The sequence below is a fragment of the Lissotriton helveticus genome, chromosome 4_1, assembly GCF_964261635.1.
Source record: "Lissotriton helveticus chromosome 4_1, aLisHel1.1, whole genome shotgun sequence".
In the NCBI taxonomy this organism is placed as follows: Eukaryota; Metazoa; Chordata; class Amphibia; order Caudata; family Salamandridae; genus Lissotriton; species Lissotriton helveticus.
The window spans coordinates 1,901,566,957-1,901,591,415 of NC_136063.1; the positions used below are offsets into that span (position 1 = coordinate 1,901,566,957).

Genomic DNA, 24,459 nt, shown 5'->3' on the forward strand with positions numbered 1-24,459 from the left:
CACGTTTTGCCAACAGTACCTTTTTAGAAGTGGCAAAGTTCCAAAGCAGTAGGTGGTGCGGTGGAAAACAAGCGATGCGTTGCTCCTGAGACCCTGGGGAGGCGATGCGACAACCCCGCTGCAGCAGCGGGCGTGTTGCGACGAATCTGGTCTAAATGGGGAGGAAGGCGGACTTGTATGGATTCCGGTGCGTAGGTTCCGTAGGAAGTTTTCTCTCGCAAAGGCACGGTGCGATGATCTTTGGAGTTGCAACGATCTCCGGGGCGACGATGCGCGGACCAACGGTGATCTCTCTCTCGCAGCTCCTCGATGCGATGGCTTCTACGACGACACTCACAGCAACGTGATGCGGTCCGCAAGCAAGCGGTGCGGCGATCTCACCCAGCGACGAAAGGCTCTGCGACGACACTCGCAGCGATGATAATCTTCCCACACCGGTCTGGTGCATCCTGTAAACGAAGGATGCGACGGCTTTGGCAGCGGCAACAGGCGCTGTGACGGTCTCGACCTTCGTAGCGGCGGGAATTTCCTCACACTGTCGGGGATGCGCTCCGCAAGCGAGCGATGCGACAAAACTTGCAGAAAGTCTTTAAAAGCTTGGGCCCAGATGTAGGTCGCCAAATACCGGTCGGTAACGGCCGATTTCGGCCGTTACCGACCGGTATTTGGGATTTGACATGTAGGGGGACTGTAAGTTACAGAATCGGTATATTTACCGATTCGGTAAATTTACCAATTCTGTAAAATACAGAATCGGTAAATTTACCGAATCGGTAAATCCAGATGTAGGTGACACTTCAAACAGTGCCACAGGCCATTACCGATTCGTTATTTACCATGTAATAACATTGCATGTTAAATAACGAATTCTGGTGTACATGCACATCTGTGCATGTACACCTGTGCCATGTGACACACATACATGCCCTTAGGGCACACAAGCCAAAACCAGGGGTGCAACAGGGTGTCAAAGTGACACCCTGTCCCCCTTGTAAATTCGGTAATTTTACCGATTCGGTGATTACCGAATCGGTATTTGCTATTGAATCCTATGGGCTTAAAGGCCCATAGGAATCAATGGCAAATACCGATTCGGTAATTACCGAATCGGTAATTACCGAATATTACCGAATTGGTATTTTTACCGAATAAATTACCTACATAGCAATTACCGAATTGTAAATACCAAATCGGTAAAATTCGGTATTTACCATTCGGTAATGTGCTATTACCTACATCTGGGCCTTGGTTTCCAGCTTCCCAACACAGGTACAACTTCCAGAGGCACCACAACTGGCCCAAGCACTCTAGGAAGGACAGAACTCTTTCAGCAGAGTTCAGGGAAGCTGGGGGTGAAGTCCTTTTGTTCCTGGGACTTCATAACAGGGAGCCAGCTCTTCTGAGGCCCTTGGAGATTCCTTCAAGCAAGGGGACACAGCCCAAAGCAAAGTCCTTCCCCTCTCCTTGGCAGCAAAGCAACAGCAGGTCAGTCCAGCAGAGCAACAGCAGGACAGTCTTCCTTCTTCAGTTTCAGCTTTCTCCTTGGCAGAGGTTCCTTCTTGATTCCAGGATGATCTAATTTTCTGTTGTCAGGGGTCCTGTACTTATACCCCTAAAAGTCTTTGTTCTCTTTGTGCAAGTGGGCCCTGAGCCCGGTCTGAACCAGTTCTGGGTGTGCCTTGAGCACTTTGTTTTCCTGGCTTCTCCTTTCCTTTCAGAGTGAGGGGCAGGGTCGTCAGCCGCCAAGCAGGAGGTGGAGCCGTGATTGTGGAAGGCAGGCACAGTCCTATTCAGGCCCAGGTGGTATCTCCTCCCACCACTCAAGTTGCAAATGCAGTCATTCAGTCCAGAGCTGACCCAACCAGCCTCCTGGGGACTGCCCAGCCTCTGTCACTCTCAAACCAGACAGTCAAATAACAAACAGGCCAAGGCACACAGAAAGGTCAGACAAAAGAACAGCAACTTTCTAAATGTGCTGTTCTCAAACACAGGAGTTAAAAACCACCTTTCCTAAAATATGTGTTATTAAATTCTGAGTTCAGGGATACCAGACTTTTATGTCCTACCTTGCTCCCATGGGAAGATATGCTGGTAGCCACTTTAGCCAGCATTCCCCATGATAGCCTATGGGCAAGGTAGCCTTACAATAGTAAAACACGAAAATGGCTGCCATTCACTACCAAAGCATGTCACCTGCACTAGTACATGCTCTACCTTTCACATACACTGTATCCTGCCCAGGGGGGTACCCTGGGCCTTCCATAGGGGTGACCAATGTGCACAGAAAGGGAAGGGTTAGGCCTGGTCAGTGGGGACACTGACCAGGAGGACATGGCAGTTCACAGACTGCACACAGGCACTGCAGTGGCAGGCCTGAGACACCATTTTAGGGCTACTCATGTGGGTGGCACAATCAGTGCTACAGGCCCACTAGTAGCATTTGCCATCACCAGCCCTGGCACACCCAGTGCACTTTACTAGGGACTTCTTTGGTGATACAAATATGCCAATCATGTGTATCCAGTCACAATAACAATTTACACAGGGAGCACTTACACTCGGACACTGATCAGCAGTGGCAGAGTGTCCAAAGCATCTAAACCAGCAAAAACGAAATCCAGCACAGCATCAAAAATACAGGAGGTAGAGGCAAAAAGATAGGGGGAAACCACGCCAAGGATGCCAGGTCTAACACTGTCCATATTGACAACACAGTAGGGCAATACTTTTGAGGCAAGCTCTCAAGCAAGTACGGGTTAACTCATAAAACAAAAAACTCCTACCATAAAGAAACTAAAAAGGATTGCTTTCTCTAGGGAACATATGCACAAAAAAAGTATCTAATTTGTGATGATTCTGTCTAATTTTGAGCTGTGAAATAGTTCCTCACTCGATAGAATGATATAATGTATCTAATCAAAAAGTTGCAAACAATATTCTTCTAAAGCAAGAATAGCACAAGAATGGAATGAAAGCTATATAGCAGAAGTAGGGAGCTCAGATATACATTTATGTATATGGTATTTTTATAGCATGACCATAGCTAAAAGGCATCTAGCGATATACAGGGTCAAAAACAAGAAAGCCATTGAATCATGAGCAAAGGCAGACCCAAAGTCCACTATAGGTTCTTATTACAAACAATATGTTTGTTTGACAGCTATGCTGTCAAAACAATGACCTTAAAAACAAGCGTGCTAACCAGCATATGCAAGGCGTCTGAGCAAGGTTTGGCAATTTCTGTATCTCAGGCAAGTGGTTTGCTGGATTGATTTAGCGTTGAACGTGAGTGAGCTCATTAATTTGAACATGTATTTAGTGTGATGTAAAATAATTGGAAGAGAATTATTCAGTTCAATATTTAGATCTATTTGTATTAGGCATCTTTTGTTAGTGCAGTCATGAGAGCGACCACTTTAAAAAATAAGTTTTATTGCGTTAAATGACTCCTCGCTGCTGCATCTGATTTCAAAGTTTGTGAGCATTGGGACTATGAAGACGGAAGCTGATCTGTTTTCTTTTCCTGCAGATGCGAAGAAGCTCAACAAGGAGCAGCTTCTCCCACTACAACAGACTCGACCCATATGAAATTAAAAGTCTCCTCACTTGCTACCTTTTTGTAACAAAAATGATATCTGAAGGTAAATGACTTCGCATGAAAAGCTATAAAAAAAACACTGATCAATTAAATGATTGATTTTTCGTGTAGTTGTAAATTTTGAATTAATGTAATATGTTGAGGCGACTGAATGAATGTAATATGTTTAGGCAAATCTTCATGGCTAATTATGTTTCTTTTTAGAGGGGCTCCTGTGTAAACTAGAAAGTTAGGTGCAGGGCCCGATTCAATTTAAATGCACACAAAGTTGCATTTGCTGTCAGAGGTGGTTCCAAGTTCTCTGTCAAGCTGACGTGGTCCGCACACTCTTTTTAGTTGTGGCAGCTATAGACAGTAGACCGCCGCAGCGACGGTCTTCTCTGCTGGCTAACAGTACTCCTTCGCCGTTAGGCAGGCTGGTTTGCGCCAAGCCAATTTAGATGTTCCTGTTTTGCTGGGGGTGTGTTGATGGCGGTTTGCTGATGGAGTGAGTTCCTGGTGGAGTGGAGATTGGTAAGTACAACTTATTTTTGTGTCAATTCACATTTGTGTCATGTTTGCATAAAAAACATATGTAGGAAATGTGTTATGTCACTTTGTGTTAAATACTGCATGCCACTCACACGACATACACAGACTATTGAGTGCCCACCCACAGGCACCACTAGTACAAAACCCCCAAGCACCACAACAACAATTTTTTATTTTTAAGTGTTGATACAGGTGTGTTCAATTTACTATCAGTACACTACTGCATTACACCTGAGAATAAATTGAATGTAAGAGCAATACAGATATACACAAGGCTATAGCAATTGTCAACACACAATATATAGTAGGACAATTGTCCAGGTAGTTATCCTTAGCTCTCGGCGATAACGCAGTTGTTTGGCTTTGTGGTGGAGTCGGGGTAGCAAAGGAGGGACCTGGGCAATGGTGTAGGAGACTGAAATGAAAGCGGGAAGCAGGATAAAAGGTAGATTTTTACCACATTTCCTTCAATTCCGCCAACTCAAAGTAGGAGGGATTCCGTCCACAGTTGCTTCAACGGAAAGCCACATCGTATTCTGCTCAGTGGGACTCTTGGCTGGAGTTCCGCAGTCAGCCCCCTCTGCCTATGGCACCGCCGAAGCAGGTGAAGATTCCTGCCGGAGGCAGCAGAATTGTTGCGTATTTTACCTATGCACCAGCCAAGATTTACATGCAGCAGGCGGATTGACAAGTCGGTGGGCTGGAAGACTGTCGAAAAAACAATGGCGGGACCTTATCTGCCAAAATCTAAATCAGGGCGATACAAAAGGGGATGATGGACGGAGCGTTTGAGCAAATCAAACACTCACCCCCAGTCAACTGATCTGGGTTTAATCCATCACCATTCTTTAGCTCACTCAGCCACCCCATTTCAGACATGGCTATATGCAAATCAGTCTGACCCTGTGCCTTATGGGAACAGTCCAGCCCGAACTGCCAAGCCATGTCTTCCATGGACCGGAAACAAGTATCCTGGGACCGGTTTCGGATTCATAATCCTCATCAGCCAGGCTATCTTGAATCCAGTGGCCAAGTGAGCAAGGGACTCACGTCTGAGCATACCCTACCACACTTAAAATCTAAATCAGGCCCTTACTATCCAACAGTTGGAAATCAAGGAAAAACATAGGACTAAACCTACAATAAACCTTCAGTTAATATACATAACATTTGTAGATTTCTTACCATAACATAGTCAGTTAATTGGAGAAATGGCATTCTGGTCCTTCGCTGTAAATGTACGAAAGCCAATGTTTATAGGTTTTCTTAATTGTTTACAGAAGTTAGGAATATGGATGGTCAATGGGTAAACCTGCATCCAGAAAGTTGACCTGTGGCCAACCTCCTGCTGCATATGGCCAAAAGCTGTATTCAGTAGGAGAGTTGAATGGATATAATAAAAAACCGCCAGAATCTCACTGAAACAAAATTGTTAAAATGACGTTATTAATAGGTATGGTTTTAAGAATTTAACATACGTTTTAAAAACAGTAGAAATTCACTGAAAAAAACAAATGTTTAAAGTGACCTTGTAGTTACTTGTAATAATAAGGTAACCCAAGTTTAAAGCAAAAAACCACTGAACGTCACTATTTATAGCTTACTGAGCTAACTATACCCTGACCATATCCTGCTTATGGACCTCACATATGAAATCATTCATGCCATGTTAAATGCTATCATTTATGATATCACTGATGGCATCTTAAATGACATTATTGATGAGATCTCTCCTCACATCACTAATTACATCATCCACGGATATGACAATTTGCTGTAAGCTTTCATACTGGAAAGTATTCAGTAAAGTGTATCTAGATTCGATTTTCCATTACCTCTGTTGTACTAATAAGCATTATTTTTCAAACAAGCAGAACAAGTAGAATAAGCAGAAAATGAAGTATGTCTGTAAAGTCCCCACATTAGATATTATGCTCTTTTATAAAAAAATATTACTGATATTGAGGTGTGCAAGAATCATAATGGCTCTGTATACATTAACGGGATCAGCAACTTATTAAACCATGAATGCCATTCAAAAACAGTGTTTGGTCAATGCTTACTTTAATAAGATGTCCCTGTTGAATACCTCATCAGACATGGAATTTTAAGTCAATGGCTTCATTCCGATGCATTAGCCAATTAGAAGCCAACTTACAATCATACTGTGGTTTGAAGTGTCTGTACTTCAATATTGTGGGTCTCTGACTTTTCATTGAACTTTTGAATATAAGTATATCCTATATAATTCTGCAGTTCTTATAGAAGTTATCTTTAGTAGTATAAGACAAGTCTTTCATTTCAGCGTGTACACAGACCTCAACAGGAATCATGCTCCTTTACATGTTGGGTCCTATGTGAACTACAAAGTTAAGTACAGGGCCAATTCGATTTAAATGCAAAGACAGCTAAATTTGCTGTCAGAGAAACACATACTGACAGGATAAGGATTTGCAAAATGTTCTGATATTGTAAAGAGAAGCTTTAGTTTTCTCATATTATTATAGTAAAATCCCTCTGAATTAAGGGAAAACTTATTTTAGACAGACGTTAGGAATATGGATACCCGATGGGCAAACCTGCATCCACCAAGTTGGAAATGACACCTCTGAGAAAGGGGGGCAAATCTTTCTGGATTTGGTGAAACAAAGATTCCCAGTCCGTGGCCCAAATGAGGAATAAGACCTCATGAGGTAGGGAACACACCTGAGAGCTTATGGGGGGATGGAGAAACTGAAATGATGGGATTATGTAGTGCAGCTCTGGGTTGGTCCACTAGACATCTTGGCATATGGGGAAGCGTTGCTGATTTTACAAGGTAAAGTCTGAGTGGCTTGGGCTGAGCCAGTAGACATGCACAGTGTTGTGGCTCTGGATGGGGGCTGCCACCAAGCATCACCAGTCCACCTGCTGCACCTTGTGGTACCCAGCTGCATCAGGAGTGGTTTCCCCTTGCTCCGAATGACTGCTATAGCGTCCACCTTATTTTAAAAAAAACCTCCATGAGCTTAGCAGTTTGCAAACTCCACATTGTCTGTATAAAACAATTTGCACAGCCCTAGTTAGGAGTTAAGAAGTGGCATGATCAGATGCAGCAGTAAGATACAACTTCAAATTACAATCAAGCCTAAAAGGATTTTAACTATTTTAAAAACAAAAGTGACCTATAGATGCCTGACCTTGTTTTAAGGACAAGCTTATCCACAAACCTTATTTCTATTCAATATTTGAGCAAAGTTAAGAGATTCTAATAAGTCCAGTTTATTACATCAGATTAGAGGCAGCTTAATTAGCATAACTTTACAAATTATGAGCAGCCCATTCATGAAAATATTGTAAAAATGTCCAACTTTTGGGTGCGCTATCTGATTTGCATTTTTCTTTTTGCCTCCATGCTTGCACTCAAGTACTTTGCTTGAGATTCCTTAGCACACGTTTTATATTTCAAGTAGTATACATGTGTTTCCACCATACATCAATCATGCATTCATAAATAATTCAGTTCCTTTTTAGTCAGGGTTGTCGTTGGTGTTGTTTAATTCCTGGAGACGTCACAGCCAACACGTGTTTCGTCGTTAAGGTAATGTAACCCACGACTTTCTCAAGGCTATTCTTATTATTACCGCTTTTTAGTTATTGAGGTGATAATTCCAACCCTCAAGGGGTTCTGTTTGGGGACTTTGTTCGTGGCATGTGTTTTCTTACGTTGTAACCAGTGTGTTGGTTATCGGATAGGCAGCTTTCTCTGTAGCTCTCTTTCTTGGACCTCCGTCCCCCCTGCGGTATGTATGAAGCAGTGATTCATTCATTCAATAACTAAAAAGCGGCAATAAGAAGAATAGCCTTGAGAAAGTCGTGGGTTACATTCCCTTAACGACGAAACACGTGTTGGCTGTGACGTCTCCAGGAATTAAACAACACCAACGACAACCCTGACTAAAAAGAAACTGAATTATTTATGAATGCATGATTGATGTATGGTGGAAACCCATGTATACTACTTGAAATATAAAACGTGTGCTAAGGAGTCTCAAGCTTTGTAAAGCTCTAGACCTAAACCAGAAGAGGGAGTGTGGTTCTCTTCTCCTTATAGCACCGTTTTAAGAATAATCCATTTAGAATTACGTAAGGTGGATTTTCCCTTGTGGCGCCAAAACCTAGAAAAATACCACCAGCCGAGCCCAAGATTGCACTCAAGTACACTGGGTCTGTCTTGTATTAGAGATAACATAAACATTACAAACTCCATTGCAAGATCGCCACTCTCCATGCTCACAGCTTCACGTTACAAAATTGAAGAAAGGCCTACACATAGTTCCTATCTTCAATAGAAGATGCAGCTTATATATGACTTTCAAACCATTATCAAGCCATATTGTCATGTTGCTTTCTCTGTTAGAAACATGTTTCTCCTTACAGAAAAGTAAAATAGATTAACAGCTGCATTGTGTTTTACTTGTCTTTCGGCAGACGAAAATATCCAAATGATCCTTTCATATCACAAAGGGAGACAGAGGGCGCTCGCAATACTTCTATGACAAAAAAAACAGACACATTTTCTCATTGTCTCAGTACAATACTGCTCAATCACAAGCGTTGTCACAAATAGTACTTACAACTTTTCCACTCACCTCGGTGTCAAGAAAAGTGTAAAAAGTTGTTTGTTCTGATACCTGTCGACTGAATTGTTGGCTTCTGGACATCTTCCTCCATCTCAATGAAAACATATTTATCTGTAAAGAAATAATAAGACATGAATATTTGGATTTTTTTTTGCATTGAAGATATTAAATATTTTAGAGATCACCATTTCTCTCTGCCCGATTTTAGAGGCAGTTTATTGACGAAGGCAAAGAATAAGGAATGCTTTTTTTTTTTTTTGTCCTCATATTCGCCCTTGGTGACCATATAGTAACAGAAAGATAGAGGAGATGACAGGGACACTGACCCAGATATACTGGGAGGGGGATAATAATGATTACTGCCGGAGATCCCCACAGTGGATAGCATCGACCTCTTATTCGTTACATGGTACCATCTAGGCTAGGATGCTGCCATATTATACCCACTTCGTAACCGAAATCACCCTTGTGGGGTATGTGTAGCCAAAAGGGGACCCATTAATGAGACCCTTCCAAGCAGCGAAATCATTGGACCTGGGGGGGAAAAAAACCAAAAAAAAACCCCAAGCTATTATATTCCATGATTACCAATTCAAGAGTAGCCAAAATGTTCTCTTATTTGGGTTCCCAGCTCTGGTCATATCTAATTTTGATGTCTGTAGCGTAGATGCATGCCAATCTGTAATAAGTGGAGGTGCCTTTTCTTTCCATCGTTTACAGATTTCTCTCCTAGCCAGCAAACACCCATAGAAGACCAATTTTTTCCCCCATACCACAAAGCTCTGGTAGGATGCCAAAAAAAAATAACACAGGGCAAGGACTGACTTGAGACCCTACCGCCAGGGAGAGGGACACACAGATCTCGTTCCAAAATGATGTTAGGGATGGGCACTTAAAAAACATGTGAAAATCTGATGCAGCTACCAAGCCGCATCTAGGACAAGCAACCGAAGCATTATTGGGAAATTTTGATAGACGTAATGGAGAATAGTACGCCCTGTGCAATGTGAACAGATGGTTACGACGAAACCATGAGGGTTTCACAATGTCCCCCAGGATTTTAAACGATTCTAGCCACAAACTCTCCACATCTATGTTAGTGATATATGTTTCCCAGAGCGAACGGGGGAGCAAAAATTCACCATCAGTCTCGTCTATCATGAGATTATACCACAGTGTGATCTCTTTCTTAAAAGGTGGTTTATCTATCAGGTGGGATAATAGATTATTCTCAGCACCTATTTTAAATCTACCCCTACCCTGACTCTGAGCATGAGCCCAACTCTGAATTTGAAAAAATTTAAATCTTGAGAAATGCCTACCTATTTTTATACTCAGTCTCCCAAGAAAATAGAGTACCTTCGACAAACAGGTCTCCCCATGATGTAAGACCTGCCTCTCTAATAGGTAAAGCTAGGCTATCTAAGAGCCAAGAGGGAGAACCCGGTGAATCCCAAAGTGGGGCCCTACTGTGATAGTAATCAAGTTTAAGTGCACGTCTAAAATTGCCCCATGTTCTAGCTAGGTCCCTTAATACCTTAAGCTTGACTTTCTTGAAGTACTTAGGGTCACCGAACTTTAACAAAAAGTTCACAGAGCTAACTTTTTCCCCTTTAAGAAGAGCTGAAAATAGTTTCCCACACCCAGAGGAATTAGGAGTTTTTAAAAGCATCCTAACGTGAGAGAGTTGGAAGGCCCTTCCATAATACTGCAAATCTGGTGCCGCAAGGCCCCCTTTTTCTCGGCAACGTCTTATCTTCTTCCATGCCAATCTCGGTGTATGGTGGTTCCATATAAATGTGTTTATTTCGGTTTGAAGTTTTGCAATCATGGATTGATAAAAAAAAGAGGTATAGTGCTAAACAAAAACGTAATCTTGGGTAAAATAGTCATTTTAACCAAGTTGGACCTCCCTATCAGAGAGATAGGAAGAGTTGTCCATGTTCTCATCATCCTACGACACTCCTTAGCCACGAGTGCGAAATTTAGAGGGACGATCTTATTAATATCTGCATAGATGTTTAAGCCCAAATATCTCAGAATAGAACTAGGCTGTGCCCCTGCCACCGGCACCGGATGATTCCAAACCATGATATCGGTTTTAGAAGCGTTGACTTCGTAGCCAGATACGGCCCCGAACTCTTCTGCAATGGATATCACTGTTGAAAACGCAGAACTCAGATCGGATGAAAAAATGAGAACATCATCCGCATATAGAGCGACTTTCCGCTCCCACCCTTCAAAAATAAAAGGTTTAATATTAGGGTTGTCACGGATTAGTTGGGCAAAAGGTTCTATATATAAATCAAACAAAAGAGGGGAGAGGGGACACCCTTGGCGGGTTCCACGCGTAATACTAAATGGCTCTGTCAGTTCCCCATTAACCAAAAGTGAGGCAGAGGGATCTTTGTATAGGAGTTTTACAGCCTGCCTGAAGTTATCACCTATATTAAATTTTTCCAGGACTTCCGATAGGTATACCCAGTTAACCCTATCGAAAGCCTTTGTGGCATCCAGAGTAAGAACTGCCAGGGGAAGAGATGTAAACGTGGCCATGTCTATTGCGCCGATAAGGTCATATGTTAGCTCATATAGCTGTCGATCTTTTACAAATCCCTTCTGATCCAGGTGGAGAATGTTATTTGCCACCGCTCCCAATCTTTTTGCTAACACCGAAGCAAACATTTTGTAATCTGTGTTAAGGATTGAGATTGGTCTATATGACCCGCAATTAGTTGCTGGTTTGCCTGGCTTTAGAATCAAAGTGATAGAGGCCCTGTCCCAAGAAGTGGGGGGCAACGCTCCGTCCAGCAAGATATTATTAAACAGGTCCGTTAAAAAGGGAAGGATTGCTGAACAGATTACTTTGTAGATTTCAGATGGTAGTCCGTCCGGCCCTGAAGCCCTACCTTTTTTGCTGTTAAGAACGGCCGCACGTACTTCCTCCACTGAGAAAGGGCACTCCAGAGCATTCCTTTGTTCTAGTGATAGAGCTGGAAGGGAAATCCCTGACAACCATTCCATAGCTTGATTTGGTTGTACATTCTTGTCCTCACGATATATTTCGCTAAAAAAGCTCCTAAAAGCCCCACTAATTCCCTCATCAGTAGAATGTGTTACTCCATCTTTACTAATGGAACTGATGTTATTTCGGACTCTGTCTGTCTTTGCCTTCCAGGCCAGGAGCTTACCCGCGCCTTCCCCATATTCAAAGTGGGCTAATTTGCTGGACTCCCATCTCTCTAGGACTCGCGCATTCAAAACTGAGGAAAGATCTCCTTTTAAGACTGTTAGCTTATTCTGCAAGTCCTCTAATATGGCCCCTGATGCTACTTGGAACCTGTCGATTTGTGTTTGAACTCCCTCAATCTCCAATTCGAGCGAAGTTACTGATTCCCTATACATCTTGTTTTTATATGCGGATTTGTTGGTTAAATACCCCCTTAATGTGGATTTAAACGCGTCCCACGTGATGCCAGGAGGGGCAGATCCCTGATTAATCTCCCCAAAAAAATGTACTTCCTGATTTAATGCCTCTATAATATCGGATGAGGCAAGGATTGTTCTATCGAAGGACCAGTTTCTTGCAGAGGCCCTGGACGTAACCTCTAACTCAAGAAGAATGGCTGTATGATCGGAAAGATGGAAGGGTAAATGACACACCGATTTAACCTGTTTAACCAAAATATGACTTATCAAAATAAAATCAATACGAGACTGGTGGTGAAATTTATAATTCCTGAAAGTGACCCCCTTTTGAAATCCATGAAGTGTCCTCCATATATCATTATAGTTTAGTGTTTTCATAGTATCTAACAGAAAGAATAAGGAATGCGTATTTAGAGGTCCTCACTGGGCACTGGTAGGTCCTAGTGATATTATGGAATGCGGTGTGTTTAGGTAGCTGTACTGGCCAGGTAACATAAATATAAGCTTCATTTGGGAACCTGAACAGGCTCCATGTGTCAATGGCTGTGGAGATGCTGAGGTGAACCCACCTTTTATCTAATTCACTCTAGGGATTGGATTAGCTCTAGCAAGGAAATGTATCACGAGATGATTAGCAATCAAAGGAGGAAAGACTTTAAGGCAAACCAGTGGAATTGGGTGCAAAAACTAGATGCCCATAGTACTTTGACTTTTCAAGAAAGTTTATATAAAAAAGGATGCATGACAAGTTAAACCAATCTAAGGTTGAAAAGAGGCAGCTGCAGGTAATCCAGATGATACCATCAATCATGTGCAGCCAATAAAAACGTGCAACTATAGGGCAGGTTGCAAACACCTGAACAAATAGTGACGTTGAAGCACAGCAGTTAAGGAATAAGGGCGACCTAGTTAAAAAAAGGGCAGAGGCATCCAAATCTACAAGTGTCCGATCCGTGTTCCCCTGGCACCCATTTGACCCTGTTCAGCTCCTGAGAGGCCTCACAGTAAAAACAGTAATCATTTTACAAGGTTTTTTTTATACTTTCATCTCGGTGGAAAATAGACTTCCGCCAGCTGTTCTTGTTTAAGCAATCGCACACACAGGAGGGCATGGGGGGCTTGGGTAGTGAAGCCTGTGGGGCCCTGTGTTACGCACTGACTATAATGTTAGCTACTTGGACTGGATATCCCAAAGTACACTTTGGTGAGAGTACTATGCCAGCCTGTCTTGCAATGAAAGAATACTTGCATCTGGAGCAGCGCGTGGAGCTCCTAAGCGCAGCTGCGGTTTCTGTGCCGGAGTGGCAGATGCTTCAATTGGCGGAAGGCCAGGCAGGTGAGGCTCATGAGCTAATTGTGGGCTCTGATTGAGCGAGGACTTGACACGCGAGAGCGATTTTCTCCAAATTGCTGCTCAGGTGAGCACGTGGCTATGGTCATGCTGTGTGGGTACGAGGACCTGTGGGGTCTGAACATGGCTAGCATGATAAAGCACCAATCACGATGCTAGAAATAATAACTATTTTAAAAAATAATGTTAAAAATTACTTTTTGGTACTCAAAACACCTCGCACGCATGCATGCATGCACACACACACACGTTCTCTAGCAGACTTCAGACTGCTGCACAGGCACACACACACTAACATGCAGAAGCACACACCGACCACCCTTGCAGCTTGACCCTCTCTCACTGTTGTGCTCCCGCCACCCTCTCCCTGATTCACCTTCCAGTTCCAGCTCATGCAGCTTTCTGCTCAGCTTAATTCTCAGCTGCAGGCTGTTGTTGGCTGCGGCGTCAGGTGAGGTGACCTCCCTTCCTTCTCCAGGGCGCTGGAGATGGTGGCTCTTGCCTGCAGTGAAGGTCCAGCTGTCCAGACTCCGACTGTCCTGCAGCTGCGCTAGCATTCATCTGGGGCTCTCGGCAGACCCCTCACATCGGCCATGACGTACTGCGGGGGCCGAGGGCTTCATGGGGCTCACTGCCTCCCTCCAAGAGAAAAGAGCCTGCACGCCAGTTCCCATTAACGCCAGGCAGAACAGTGGCCTGAGAATGTGCACTGCACTGCGTGTGCACCATAAACAAGCATTGGCATAGCCAATAGGTCTAACCTTTGGGACCATATAAGTGTTTAGTTATCCAGCACAATATCCTTGGTGTTCTTGTTTTATTACTTTATCCACACCCCAGAGTGAAATGTTGGCATTACAAGGATATTTTCCAGTTGTTGTCTCGGTGTTTGAAGCAAGGCAGTTTGGGGTTCGCCTTTGTATTTCTTTACATATCAAAATGAGAAGGAGCTGCGTAGAAACTGTGTGTGATCTCTTATTTGAGGGCTTAACGTGAATCCGTCTCACAATTTGTATGAAGCTTCGCGCCGCAACATGTAACTGATTGTCCCACTGATTGATTGATATTGGGAAGCGCTTCAGCGCCACACATAGGGGTAGTAAGTGCTATGTAAATTTTGCGATTCAAAACAAAGTATCATATTCATTGTCTCTGTGTTGTACATGTACCTATATTTCTAAAATATTTTAAATCGTACATACTGATAAATGTGTTTTGCTCTAAACTAATGCTGTTAGGCTGCTGCTAACAGTGTTAGCAAAGATGCTTTCTGAAAAGGGCAGATGCATTGGATAAAAACCTATATTTACCATTATGAGAAAGGAAAGCAGTTATGATGGCCGTGAAGTTCGCAAAGATTAGAATTCTAGTCTTTTCTTTAGCTTCATTCCACATCACTCACGTGACATAGTGTCAACTTTGGACTGTGTCCAATAGAAGGTGCCAAAGTTTCATATAGAAAACAAGCTGTCAATTTCCACGTACGATGGAGTCCAATGCGCCCCTGAACACTACCGAGGCGCAGGTGCTGCACGAGGCTTTGGGGCGGCTGACCAGTGTCACGCGCACCATTACCGCCAACATACAGTGCATAAACGGCAGTCTGGAACGGTGAGAGACTAGTGCACTTGGGGCTTAGAAGTGGGCAAGCCAGCCAATTTATATGAACAACCGTGCCAAAAGTCTGGCTTGCCTACAAGAGCCAGAGGACCACCAGGACCGTCAGAATTGTCGCCACTTGAAATTATGCAACTAGTAGGTTTGAACATCATCAAATTCACATAAAAAATATATAGAATAAGTATGTCTGAAACTATACCGATCTCATGATACTGTACTTTTCCCAAAAGAGTCCATAGATTCCTTACACCGTTTAATATTATGCATTAAAAGCAAGTTTTCGAAGGAAAGGTGAGTTGGAGAGAGCAAAATGGGTTCTTCTGCTTCTGTAAACAAAATCTAACCTGTCGCCACTCTTCTCCTTGGAAATGCCAAGCCGTGCTCTGTGTAGAATGAGAATCTGAAGGCCATGAATTTTCTCCTAGCTATAAGCATCAGTAGTTAAGGAAAAGTGCTGACTTTACCTCCTATATGATGTTACACAAAGAGTTTGCTGAGAAAACAAGCACAAGCGCGCACCTCACGAGGTAGCAGTGGGAGGAGAGAGAGGAGGGGGCCTACTCGATTCCCTCGTGGGAGCGAGCAGCAAGGCACGATAATTGATAACATATGGCGCCAGCTGCTCGCTCCCGCAAGGGAATCGCCAAACGTGCAAGCGTTGCCATTGAAAGCAATGCAACTCGTGCACGATTTTGGGTGAAGATGGGAACCAATGGCTAAAGGTCTTTTTCCTATGCAGCGCATGCACGCTGCGTAGGCGAGACCTAAAAAGGGCCTAACGGCTAGGGCGCTCGACCTCGGACCTGAGGATCGGAGTTCGAGTCTCGGTAAAGACGCTAAACATCCTGTGATTCTGGGCAAATCACTTAATCTCCCCGTGCCTAACAAAAATGAATGTGTGTCCTCATGTAACGTAATTGGTGCTATGTAAAGTGCTCTGATACCCGATATGGTTTGGGTCAAGTTCGCACTATATAAAACTATGCAAAATAAAAAATCTAGTTAGAAGAGCAGCCTATTTCATGTCACACTGCCATCTACTGGTCAGTAAATACTTAGGGGCCGATTCCGATGTCGGACGGACTCAGGTCCATCCGACATCGGTCAGGAGCAGTAACCCGCTGACCTGCTGTCGTGGGTTACAGCCCTGCTAATACGATGCAACCGAACAGGGCCTCGAGAGCCTCGCTAGTGAAATTTAATTAACATTAACATTAATATATTTGGATATTTTAATAAATTTCCCACCCCATTTTCACCTACAAATCTAGCAACCCTCTACTAAAATATGAATTAAAAACCACAAATAATATAGGTAATATTTTTTTTTAAAACAACAATTAAAAATGAAAACAATTTAAATGATTCATAATAATTTCCATAATTAATAAACAATTAGTATTATTATAAAATTAATAATAATTTAAAAAACGACTTTCCACACTATTCCGCTACAAAAAACCAGCAACCCTCTAGTACAGGACTAAGATTCAAAAATGTAAATATGCATTAACAATCGCAAATTAAACTTAAATGCATAAAATAACATTTAAATAGTTAAAATAATTATAAAGCAGTTAAAGTTTTAAATTTTACAGCATAAGAAATAACAATAGCATTAAACAATACTGATCATTTCCAATCCTAGTCCCCATACAAACCTAACACTCCACTATTACATTATAAATTACTAACTCAATTAAAAAATATATATTATACATTTTAAATTACAAACTTTAATTTTCAAATAAAATATAACAAATATACTAACACTAATAATTATTATATTATTATAATTGATATATATTTATATATAATTTTGCCAAAAATTCGTTTTTGCAACTATACTTATATAAACTGTATTAAATAATGTGTATTTAATACAACATATATAGACCAAAAAACGATAATAAAGACAGTGATATTCTGTGATATGATACTTCTGCACTATCAATATATATATGTTCTTTGATAATGTTATTGATTTTTGAAAGAACATATAGAAGCATAACACACTTGATCAGTTTTTGACAGCATTTTATGGTACAATTGCGTGGATAAGGTAGAAATAGTTGGGTCGATCTACAACCACAGCATATGGACTTTGCATTCATGAATAGAGGCAGATGACAATTCTAATCCTTCTAGCTGGTTCATCCCCTTGCCCCAGACCCTCTGGTATTTAGCAAGACAGCCATGGGCCTCGAACAGGGTTTTTTCCTGCACAGCACACCAGTCCACTCCCCGGTGCTAACAATATTTTTAACACAATATTTTCCTATCACAACATTAAAACCTCAATATTTTGTTAAAACACCTTTCTCTCTACCCCATAGTTTGAGCTGCCTCTGAGGCCCGACCAAGTTATGGTGAGAGGAGTTTTATCTATAATGACATTGTCAGAATGCATTAAACTTGTGCTCAGGATCCAACAGGATTGATGCACTAATCCAACCCTCACTGACTCCATAATAGATTACATGCACAGGAAAGGGGCCAGCAATAGAAAAGGGGAAAAGGGAATGGGATAAGAGGAAAAACACAGACACAGGACTCTGCCACTCTTACTCATTATTTTTGCTGCACCCTGAAGTCTGCAGTGTGTATTGTGTGTCTCATGGCAAAGAGATATCATTAGTACCAGTCATAACAGTTTCACACTTAGGGCCTCATTACGATGTTGGTTAGAAAGCCTCCGACCATCCGACCGACATGGTAGGTTTAAAGTCCGACCGCTGTATTATGATGCCGGCGGTCGGAGTCTAAGCCGGCGGGCTGGCCGGCCGGATGGTTTACACCGTCGGGATTAAGATATTGATTTCCAATAGACATTCCAGAAAGCGATATTGGGGGCCCCTAACAGGGCCTCCTTCCCTATGCGGCCTCCGCATAAGGGCTGGGGGGAGCCCCTATGGTGCCCCCAACATCCCTGCACTTTGTGGCAGGCACCATGATTCAGGGATGTTTACAAACTTCCCTTTTTCAATGGGAGCTTGTACTGCAGGAGGTTTCTGCCTGCCGCACAAGCACCTATTGACAAATGGATGTTTCCGACCACACCAAACGCTGTTGCATCGAAATTAGATGGTTGGAACCGCCAACCTGAGGTCGGTCGCTTCCCAATCCGCAACGGTGTCAGTCGGGGTCAATGAGCCCCTTGATTGTAATAGTAAACTAATATAACTTAGAAATAATTCTGTGTAACCAGTTCTCTGCACTTCTAATAAAAGAGAGGAGTATTTATTGTCTAACACTTCTCTCTATGAGTTTAATAACTACCTCAATCTTGGCACTAAGCACACTTTGGTAAATGAGTTGTAGTTTCTATTTGAATCTTATGTCGGTGCAAGGAAATTACCACACAATATTAATCTGCAGTTCCTATCATGGCAACTCAAGTAAACACACTAGAATTCTAATACCTTATGCTTTTTCGTAGCATTGATTTCATAGTCCTGATTAAAGAATTCTTCCTGTACCATTGCAGGATAAGTTTCAAGTGTAATGAAACAGTACTACGGTTTTGAAGGAGAGTATATATTAAATGTTTAAAATATTCAAAGTTGACTTCCATCATCCGAGCAGATTTCCTTGAAATACTTCCCTGTGTTCCTGATGACCTTCAAATAAGTACAAAGGAAGCTAGTGTTTTTAACAAAGGAAATCTTCTATTTGCATTGCTAGTTCTTGTCTGCTGCAACATTATATCTCTTTGCCTAGCAAAGATTCTGTGGGTGATGAGGGAAGTTATATCCAGCTATTCACAATATTCACATCATCACCATACTAAATGGGAGTTCATAACACTGTTATGTATTGTTTTGTTCACATATGCAAAACTCAGTCCGGACAGCGCTGACACTGCAGCGATTGCTAGTCTTTACTTACCTGAGATGGTTTTGTGTATTGCTTTCCCTTTCTGTCCAAGTCTTAAAAGGTAAGCATTATCTTCAGCTACGCTTCCTGATAGATATACAGTGAACTGGAAAATATATATGGCTTGATTAGACAACCTAAATGGCAAAATTCACCAGATGTGGAGAAAATGTGTTGTTGTCACAAACATTCCCTCTTTCAAAATTGAGCAGCACACCACTGAAACTACACAGACCATAGTCAGGGATAAAAATTGATTTGCACACTCTCCGAGTCACAAGTATCACTCTGAAGATTTCACAAAACGGATTCCAATTTCAGTCAAAGGGAGGGTAATATTTAAACACTAAATAATTTCAGACTACTGATGTGATCAAGAGAACGTGTAGTTTAGTAAATAAAAAGGAACTAAAAAAATACATAATTGTGAGTGTATTAATGCTTTTGTATGAGTATGTGAACTTTTAAAAGAAAGGAAAACAATATTTTTGTATATATCTTGTTTTCCAACCTAGGTGTAAGCGATTTCCTCTTTCAGTACACTGCTCACTAACTCCTACTCTAATACTCTAATATGGCCGCCACTTTTGTATGCATCTCTCAAAATACCATGTATTACAGAAATGAATAGTCATACCCCCATGATGCTCTGCATGCACATGCCAGTACTGAGGCTATTTTGTTTAGATTTGGTTATGCCAAAGGTTGTGAAGGTATTCAACAAGCAAAACCAAAATTCAAGCATGCCAATGCAAAATAGAAGGAGGTGGTGGGGCGCAGCAGGGGTCACATCATAGACTGGAGTTGTAGGTGGGAGTTTGCAGTTCGGTATGGGGCATGGAGCTGGCACAAAAGTGGAAAGTTTACAACTGGGGAGTATTTAAAGACCCATTTAACTTTCCACAAAATATTGTGGCTACCAGGACAGTCCACCCATCCAATAGCAACTTATTAAAAATGTCAACAGCCAATAGCTGAAGAGGGCTGCCTGAAAGCTCACTCTATGTATGAATGCAGGCATGTATGTATGTGTGTATGTATGTTGTACTGTATGATAAGATACGGTCACTGATAGAAAGCTACTTCGGTATGTAAATGGGGCCTAGAACATGGTATTACCAATTTGGTTGAACCTAGGGTGAGTGGAGGCTTTACTTGAATCCATCTAGGGGGCATTTATAACCTGGGGTGACTGTACAGGAGTATGTCCACATACCAGGTTTTATGTCACAGCATTTATAATAACCAATGTTTAATGTGTACAGGTAGTTGTAGATGATGGGCACCAGGGTTCAGTTTTGAGGGTTGGGTGTTGTTTTCATCATCATACTTTTACCAAGAGCAAACAAGAGTAAGGCAGAAAGGGAGAAAGAAGGGAGAAGTGACAAAGGGGGAGGGGGCAAAGGGCTCTAACACACAAATAAGATTAAGAGACAGAAAGTATAGTGTGGTGAAAACAGAGGCATGACATCAGCAGCCTCGGCATTCAGCAACGGCAATTGCTGAGTACAACTTTGATCTTGCACTTTTTTTATTTTTACACTTTAAGTTCTGACCTAACTCTGGTTTCTAAAGCAAGTACCATAGACTGTTTTTGGAGATGAATAGTGTGTGCCAGTAAGTTAGACTGTATCTAAAACGTATTGTGGGTTATCTATGTTTAAATGTTTTTTTTATTCAGGGTTACAACATGTAGATCGATATTACCATCTACAAAAGTAAATAAAATATATGCACTTAATATTAATGATACACTGAATCATGCAACTGACTCACCTCTCCTTACAGTGTCAAACCGTCCAGCCTATGTGTCCCTGATTCAGCTTTGGCAGGGAAGGGTTGCAAGTTTCCAACACCCCATGCTTTGTCCCAGACATGGTCGCTTCATTACTTGTTGCACCTCTCTCTCCTTTAGTGGTTCGAATTCATTACCTGGGTTCTGCTCAATCCCTCCAGTCAGCCACCCAGTAGATGGCCTGTGGGACAACAAACCTCATTGAATAGGTTGATTTTTATTTGTGATCAAACAGAGCACAATCGACATCTTGCCATTCTGGTCACCACCTCTTAAAGTCTCATTCTGATCGAAGCCCACTGTATATACAGCTCCTTCTAATCATGGTCATCCCTTCATTGTCTAGAGTTGAGGCAGCTGCATAGCCCTCAGGTCTCCAGGCTATGTTGTGGGACATTGGTGGTTTATCTGGTGCCGTCAACTTTATTCACCATTGGGCAAGGTGTCACTAAACCTTCCCCACACCAGAAGCCTAGATACACCCTAAGCCATCATCGAGCAATGTGGCCTCAGCAGCCAGGACAATTCTTCCTCCAGACTAGGCACTCACAATATTCAACTCCCCAGCGGGAACACTCATCCAACAAGTCATGGAAGGTCTCCTCTATTCACGTTGTGCACCGTTCGCTGTGGATGATGCTGTATATGCAGTCCACTCAAAGATATGCCATCTTAAAATTTTCCGAAGCCAATTGTTTCATGCTGGGGTGCTGGTGAGGAACCATTTTTTTTGCTGCAACCTTCCACCTCTCCAATAGGTCATGAAATTGGTTCCCGCCAGAGGATGCAAGACCAAGAGGAGCCAGTGCCCCTGAAAGGTCAACCTCACCTAGCTGTATAAATGAAAACCATGATCGCAGCTAGAAAGGGGTGCTTTACTTTGTTATTCACCTTTCATATATACTCCACACTGTAGAATGCTGGAAAGGAATGATTTACTGATGCGTGGTGCTAATAGGCATGTACTTGCTTCTAGGAGACTTAAGGCGGTGCTGTTTGTCCATACTTCTCTGTGATTGGAAATGTTTGCTTTTTTTGAGTTCACTGAAACAGGTCACAAATGCAGGCAGTAACATTATAATAGTTTCCATCAATTCAGAAATGAGTGTCTTGTAGTGACGTCTCTGTTTGTTTTGTCAGCCTCCATGGGAACTATTCATCTTGAGATTCTGCATAGCTTCTTGTACGTATGATCTGTGCTCTGTTAGAGGTTTTTTGAGGTTACTTATTGTAGTGTTATCCACGATGTTAGAAGACATTCACTTGTTATTGCTTGCCTATTTGTTCCGACGTGCTGTTTTATATTTTGGATTTGTTTTAGTTCCTCTGGCATATGCTGTCATTACCACCAGACCTGCAGTATGTCACACACGCTTGTTTTAGTGAATTGCATTCTATTTTCCAATTACTAGTTTAATATTTCCTGGAGCTGCGCAGTGAGACTTAAACATCTTAAATCTGTCTTCACATGGTATATTTCAGTGCACATGCATTTTTATGTTTCCACAATAGCAGTAACTGCACGCTCTAAACTTCACATAGTTCTTCAAATAAAGGACAGACTGGTTCATTTTGTACATCAGCATCATGGCTACAGAAATATATGTCTAGAAAGGTGTTACTCGAGGACAAACTACTTCTCCCCACAATCTGTACTTTTATTAATGCCTTTTTATGTCTACTTGGATGGGCAGAGCTGTTTAGCGTTTCCGTTATCTTCAAATATGTATGGGCAGATTTACTAAGTTTTCATGAAACTCAACAGCCAAAGTTGCTGTGCTGGTGTGCATGCAAGGGAGAAAGCAGAACAGCCCCATATCTAATGAGACACACACACCCTTGCATCATAGTTCATAAATTATCCTTTAATATTTTCCCCATTTTGTATATGCACGTGCTGTTCAATACAGCACACATACAAATTTAGAAAAATGGGGAGACTATTACGCCTGCCTCGAAGGGGCATAATATTTCGGCACAGATCTTGCCTACAAATGTTTGTATTTAGGGATTTGCATCAAAGCCATGGGTTGTTGCATGGGAATGACCATGTACTACCCACGGAACCTCCACCTGCTGCATAGTAGCTCATTGTAGTGCATAGCACTATTTTGATTTACTTTAAAGAGCTTATCCCAATACAACATTTTGTGCTAGGTTTGTGCCACTTTACTGATACAAACTGAGCACAAATTGTTAGTAAATTTCCCCCTAGGCTTTGTGCTGGCAGTATACTCTTCCCATACAGAATGTATGTACTAAAGGGATAATTGGGGATGATGGACTGCATTCTCTTATATATCCACAGTTGGCATTGCAGTTTAAAGCTTACTTGTACACAGTGAGGATTTTCTTGGTTTCCAGCATTCATTATTGTTTTGTGTTTTTATTACAAATATCTGACTAACACATGCCCAACGTTGTATGTGTACTGCATATTGCACACGTGCAAAGTTAGGAAAGTATTGAGAGATATAAACTTTTGCTCAAACTTTACACCTGCCTCAAGGAGATATTCATTTTTGGTTCAAGTTTCTGACTACTTTGTTTTCGTATCTAGGGCTGTGCATCAAAATCCATGGGTCGTTCCATGGGAACACCCATATACTATCCATGAAACTCCTTCTTAACACATAACTCAACTCATTCAACAGAGATCTCATAGACCTCAAAGATCGTGACTTACCTTTGCTTACTGAGCTATTGTCTCATCAATATTATTAAGACATTAGAAGTACCATACCTAAAAATTATGCAGACATTTTCTTTTCAGAATCCATTTGACCTATGAGTAATGCATAAAAAGATTTAGGTACCGATTATGAGTATGGCATAAATGGACCTGCCGTCAAAACGGCATCGGATTTCCCGCCCAGCTAGTTGGTGGTCCGCCTGCTATATTACAATGTTGGCGGGTTGCTGAAGGAAACACTGCCGGAGTCTCGCCGCCCCCGCCACCCATTTGCAGACTGCCTCAACAGTGGCAGGGGGAAAAGCATCTGTCCGAGGGTGGTACAGACAAGCTTACTGCCGTCCGGACTCTCAGGTGCCTTTTCATCGAGCTGACCATGGTGGGGAGGCCACCTGCTTTGAGTCGGTAGAATTGAAGGAAATGGGTCCAAACTCACCCATTTCCTTATATTCCCTTCAGTCTCCCACGTGGATCCCTTCCTCCAGGGGCCCCCTTCACAGCAGCAACTTGACCCCAAAGAAAACAGGCCTATTGTGCCGAAACCCAGGTAAGTACATTTCTCACTTTTCCCAATTGACTGGAGAGGGCACATATGGTCTGGACTCCAACAATGTAACCTCAACCTCATTATCCAAACAGACAAGAAATCCCCCATGAGAGGAACCCTCATCTACCGTCCACCGGGACCTCGAACCACCTTCTGCTTATCAGCGATTTTATCACCCCCTTCACCATAGACTCCTTGGACTAGATGTTCCTGGGTGACCTCAACTTCCACCTCAATGACAAAACCAACACTGTCCGCCAATCTCCTCGACATCTTGAACAACATCTGCCTCATCCAACTCATACACAGGACACACACAAAGCCATATTCTTCTCCAGTGACTGCATTAAATACAGTCACAACACAGAACTCACATAGACCGACCACTCCATCACCAC

The 24,459-nt window shown here is 42.2% G+C and overlaps 1 protein-coding gene across 2 annotated transcripts in view; it reads left to right on the plus strand.

The window, feature by feature from the left end:
* DOCK11 (dedicator of cytokinesis 11) overlaps positions 1-24,459 on the plus strand; it is a 1,219,508-nt gene that overhangs the window by 835,640 nt on the left and 359,409 nt on the right. For both annotated transcript variants that reach the window (XM_078688544.1, XM_078688546.1), the window contains one exon: positions 3,530-3,641. In XM_078688544.1, the coding sequence (XP_078544670.1) occupies positions 3,530-3,641 (112 nt within the window). The remainder of the gene's footprint in view (positions 1-3,529; positions 3,642-24,459) is intronic.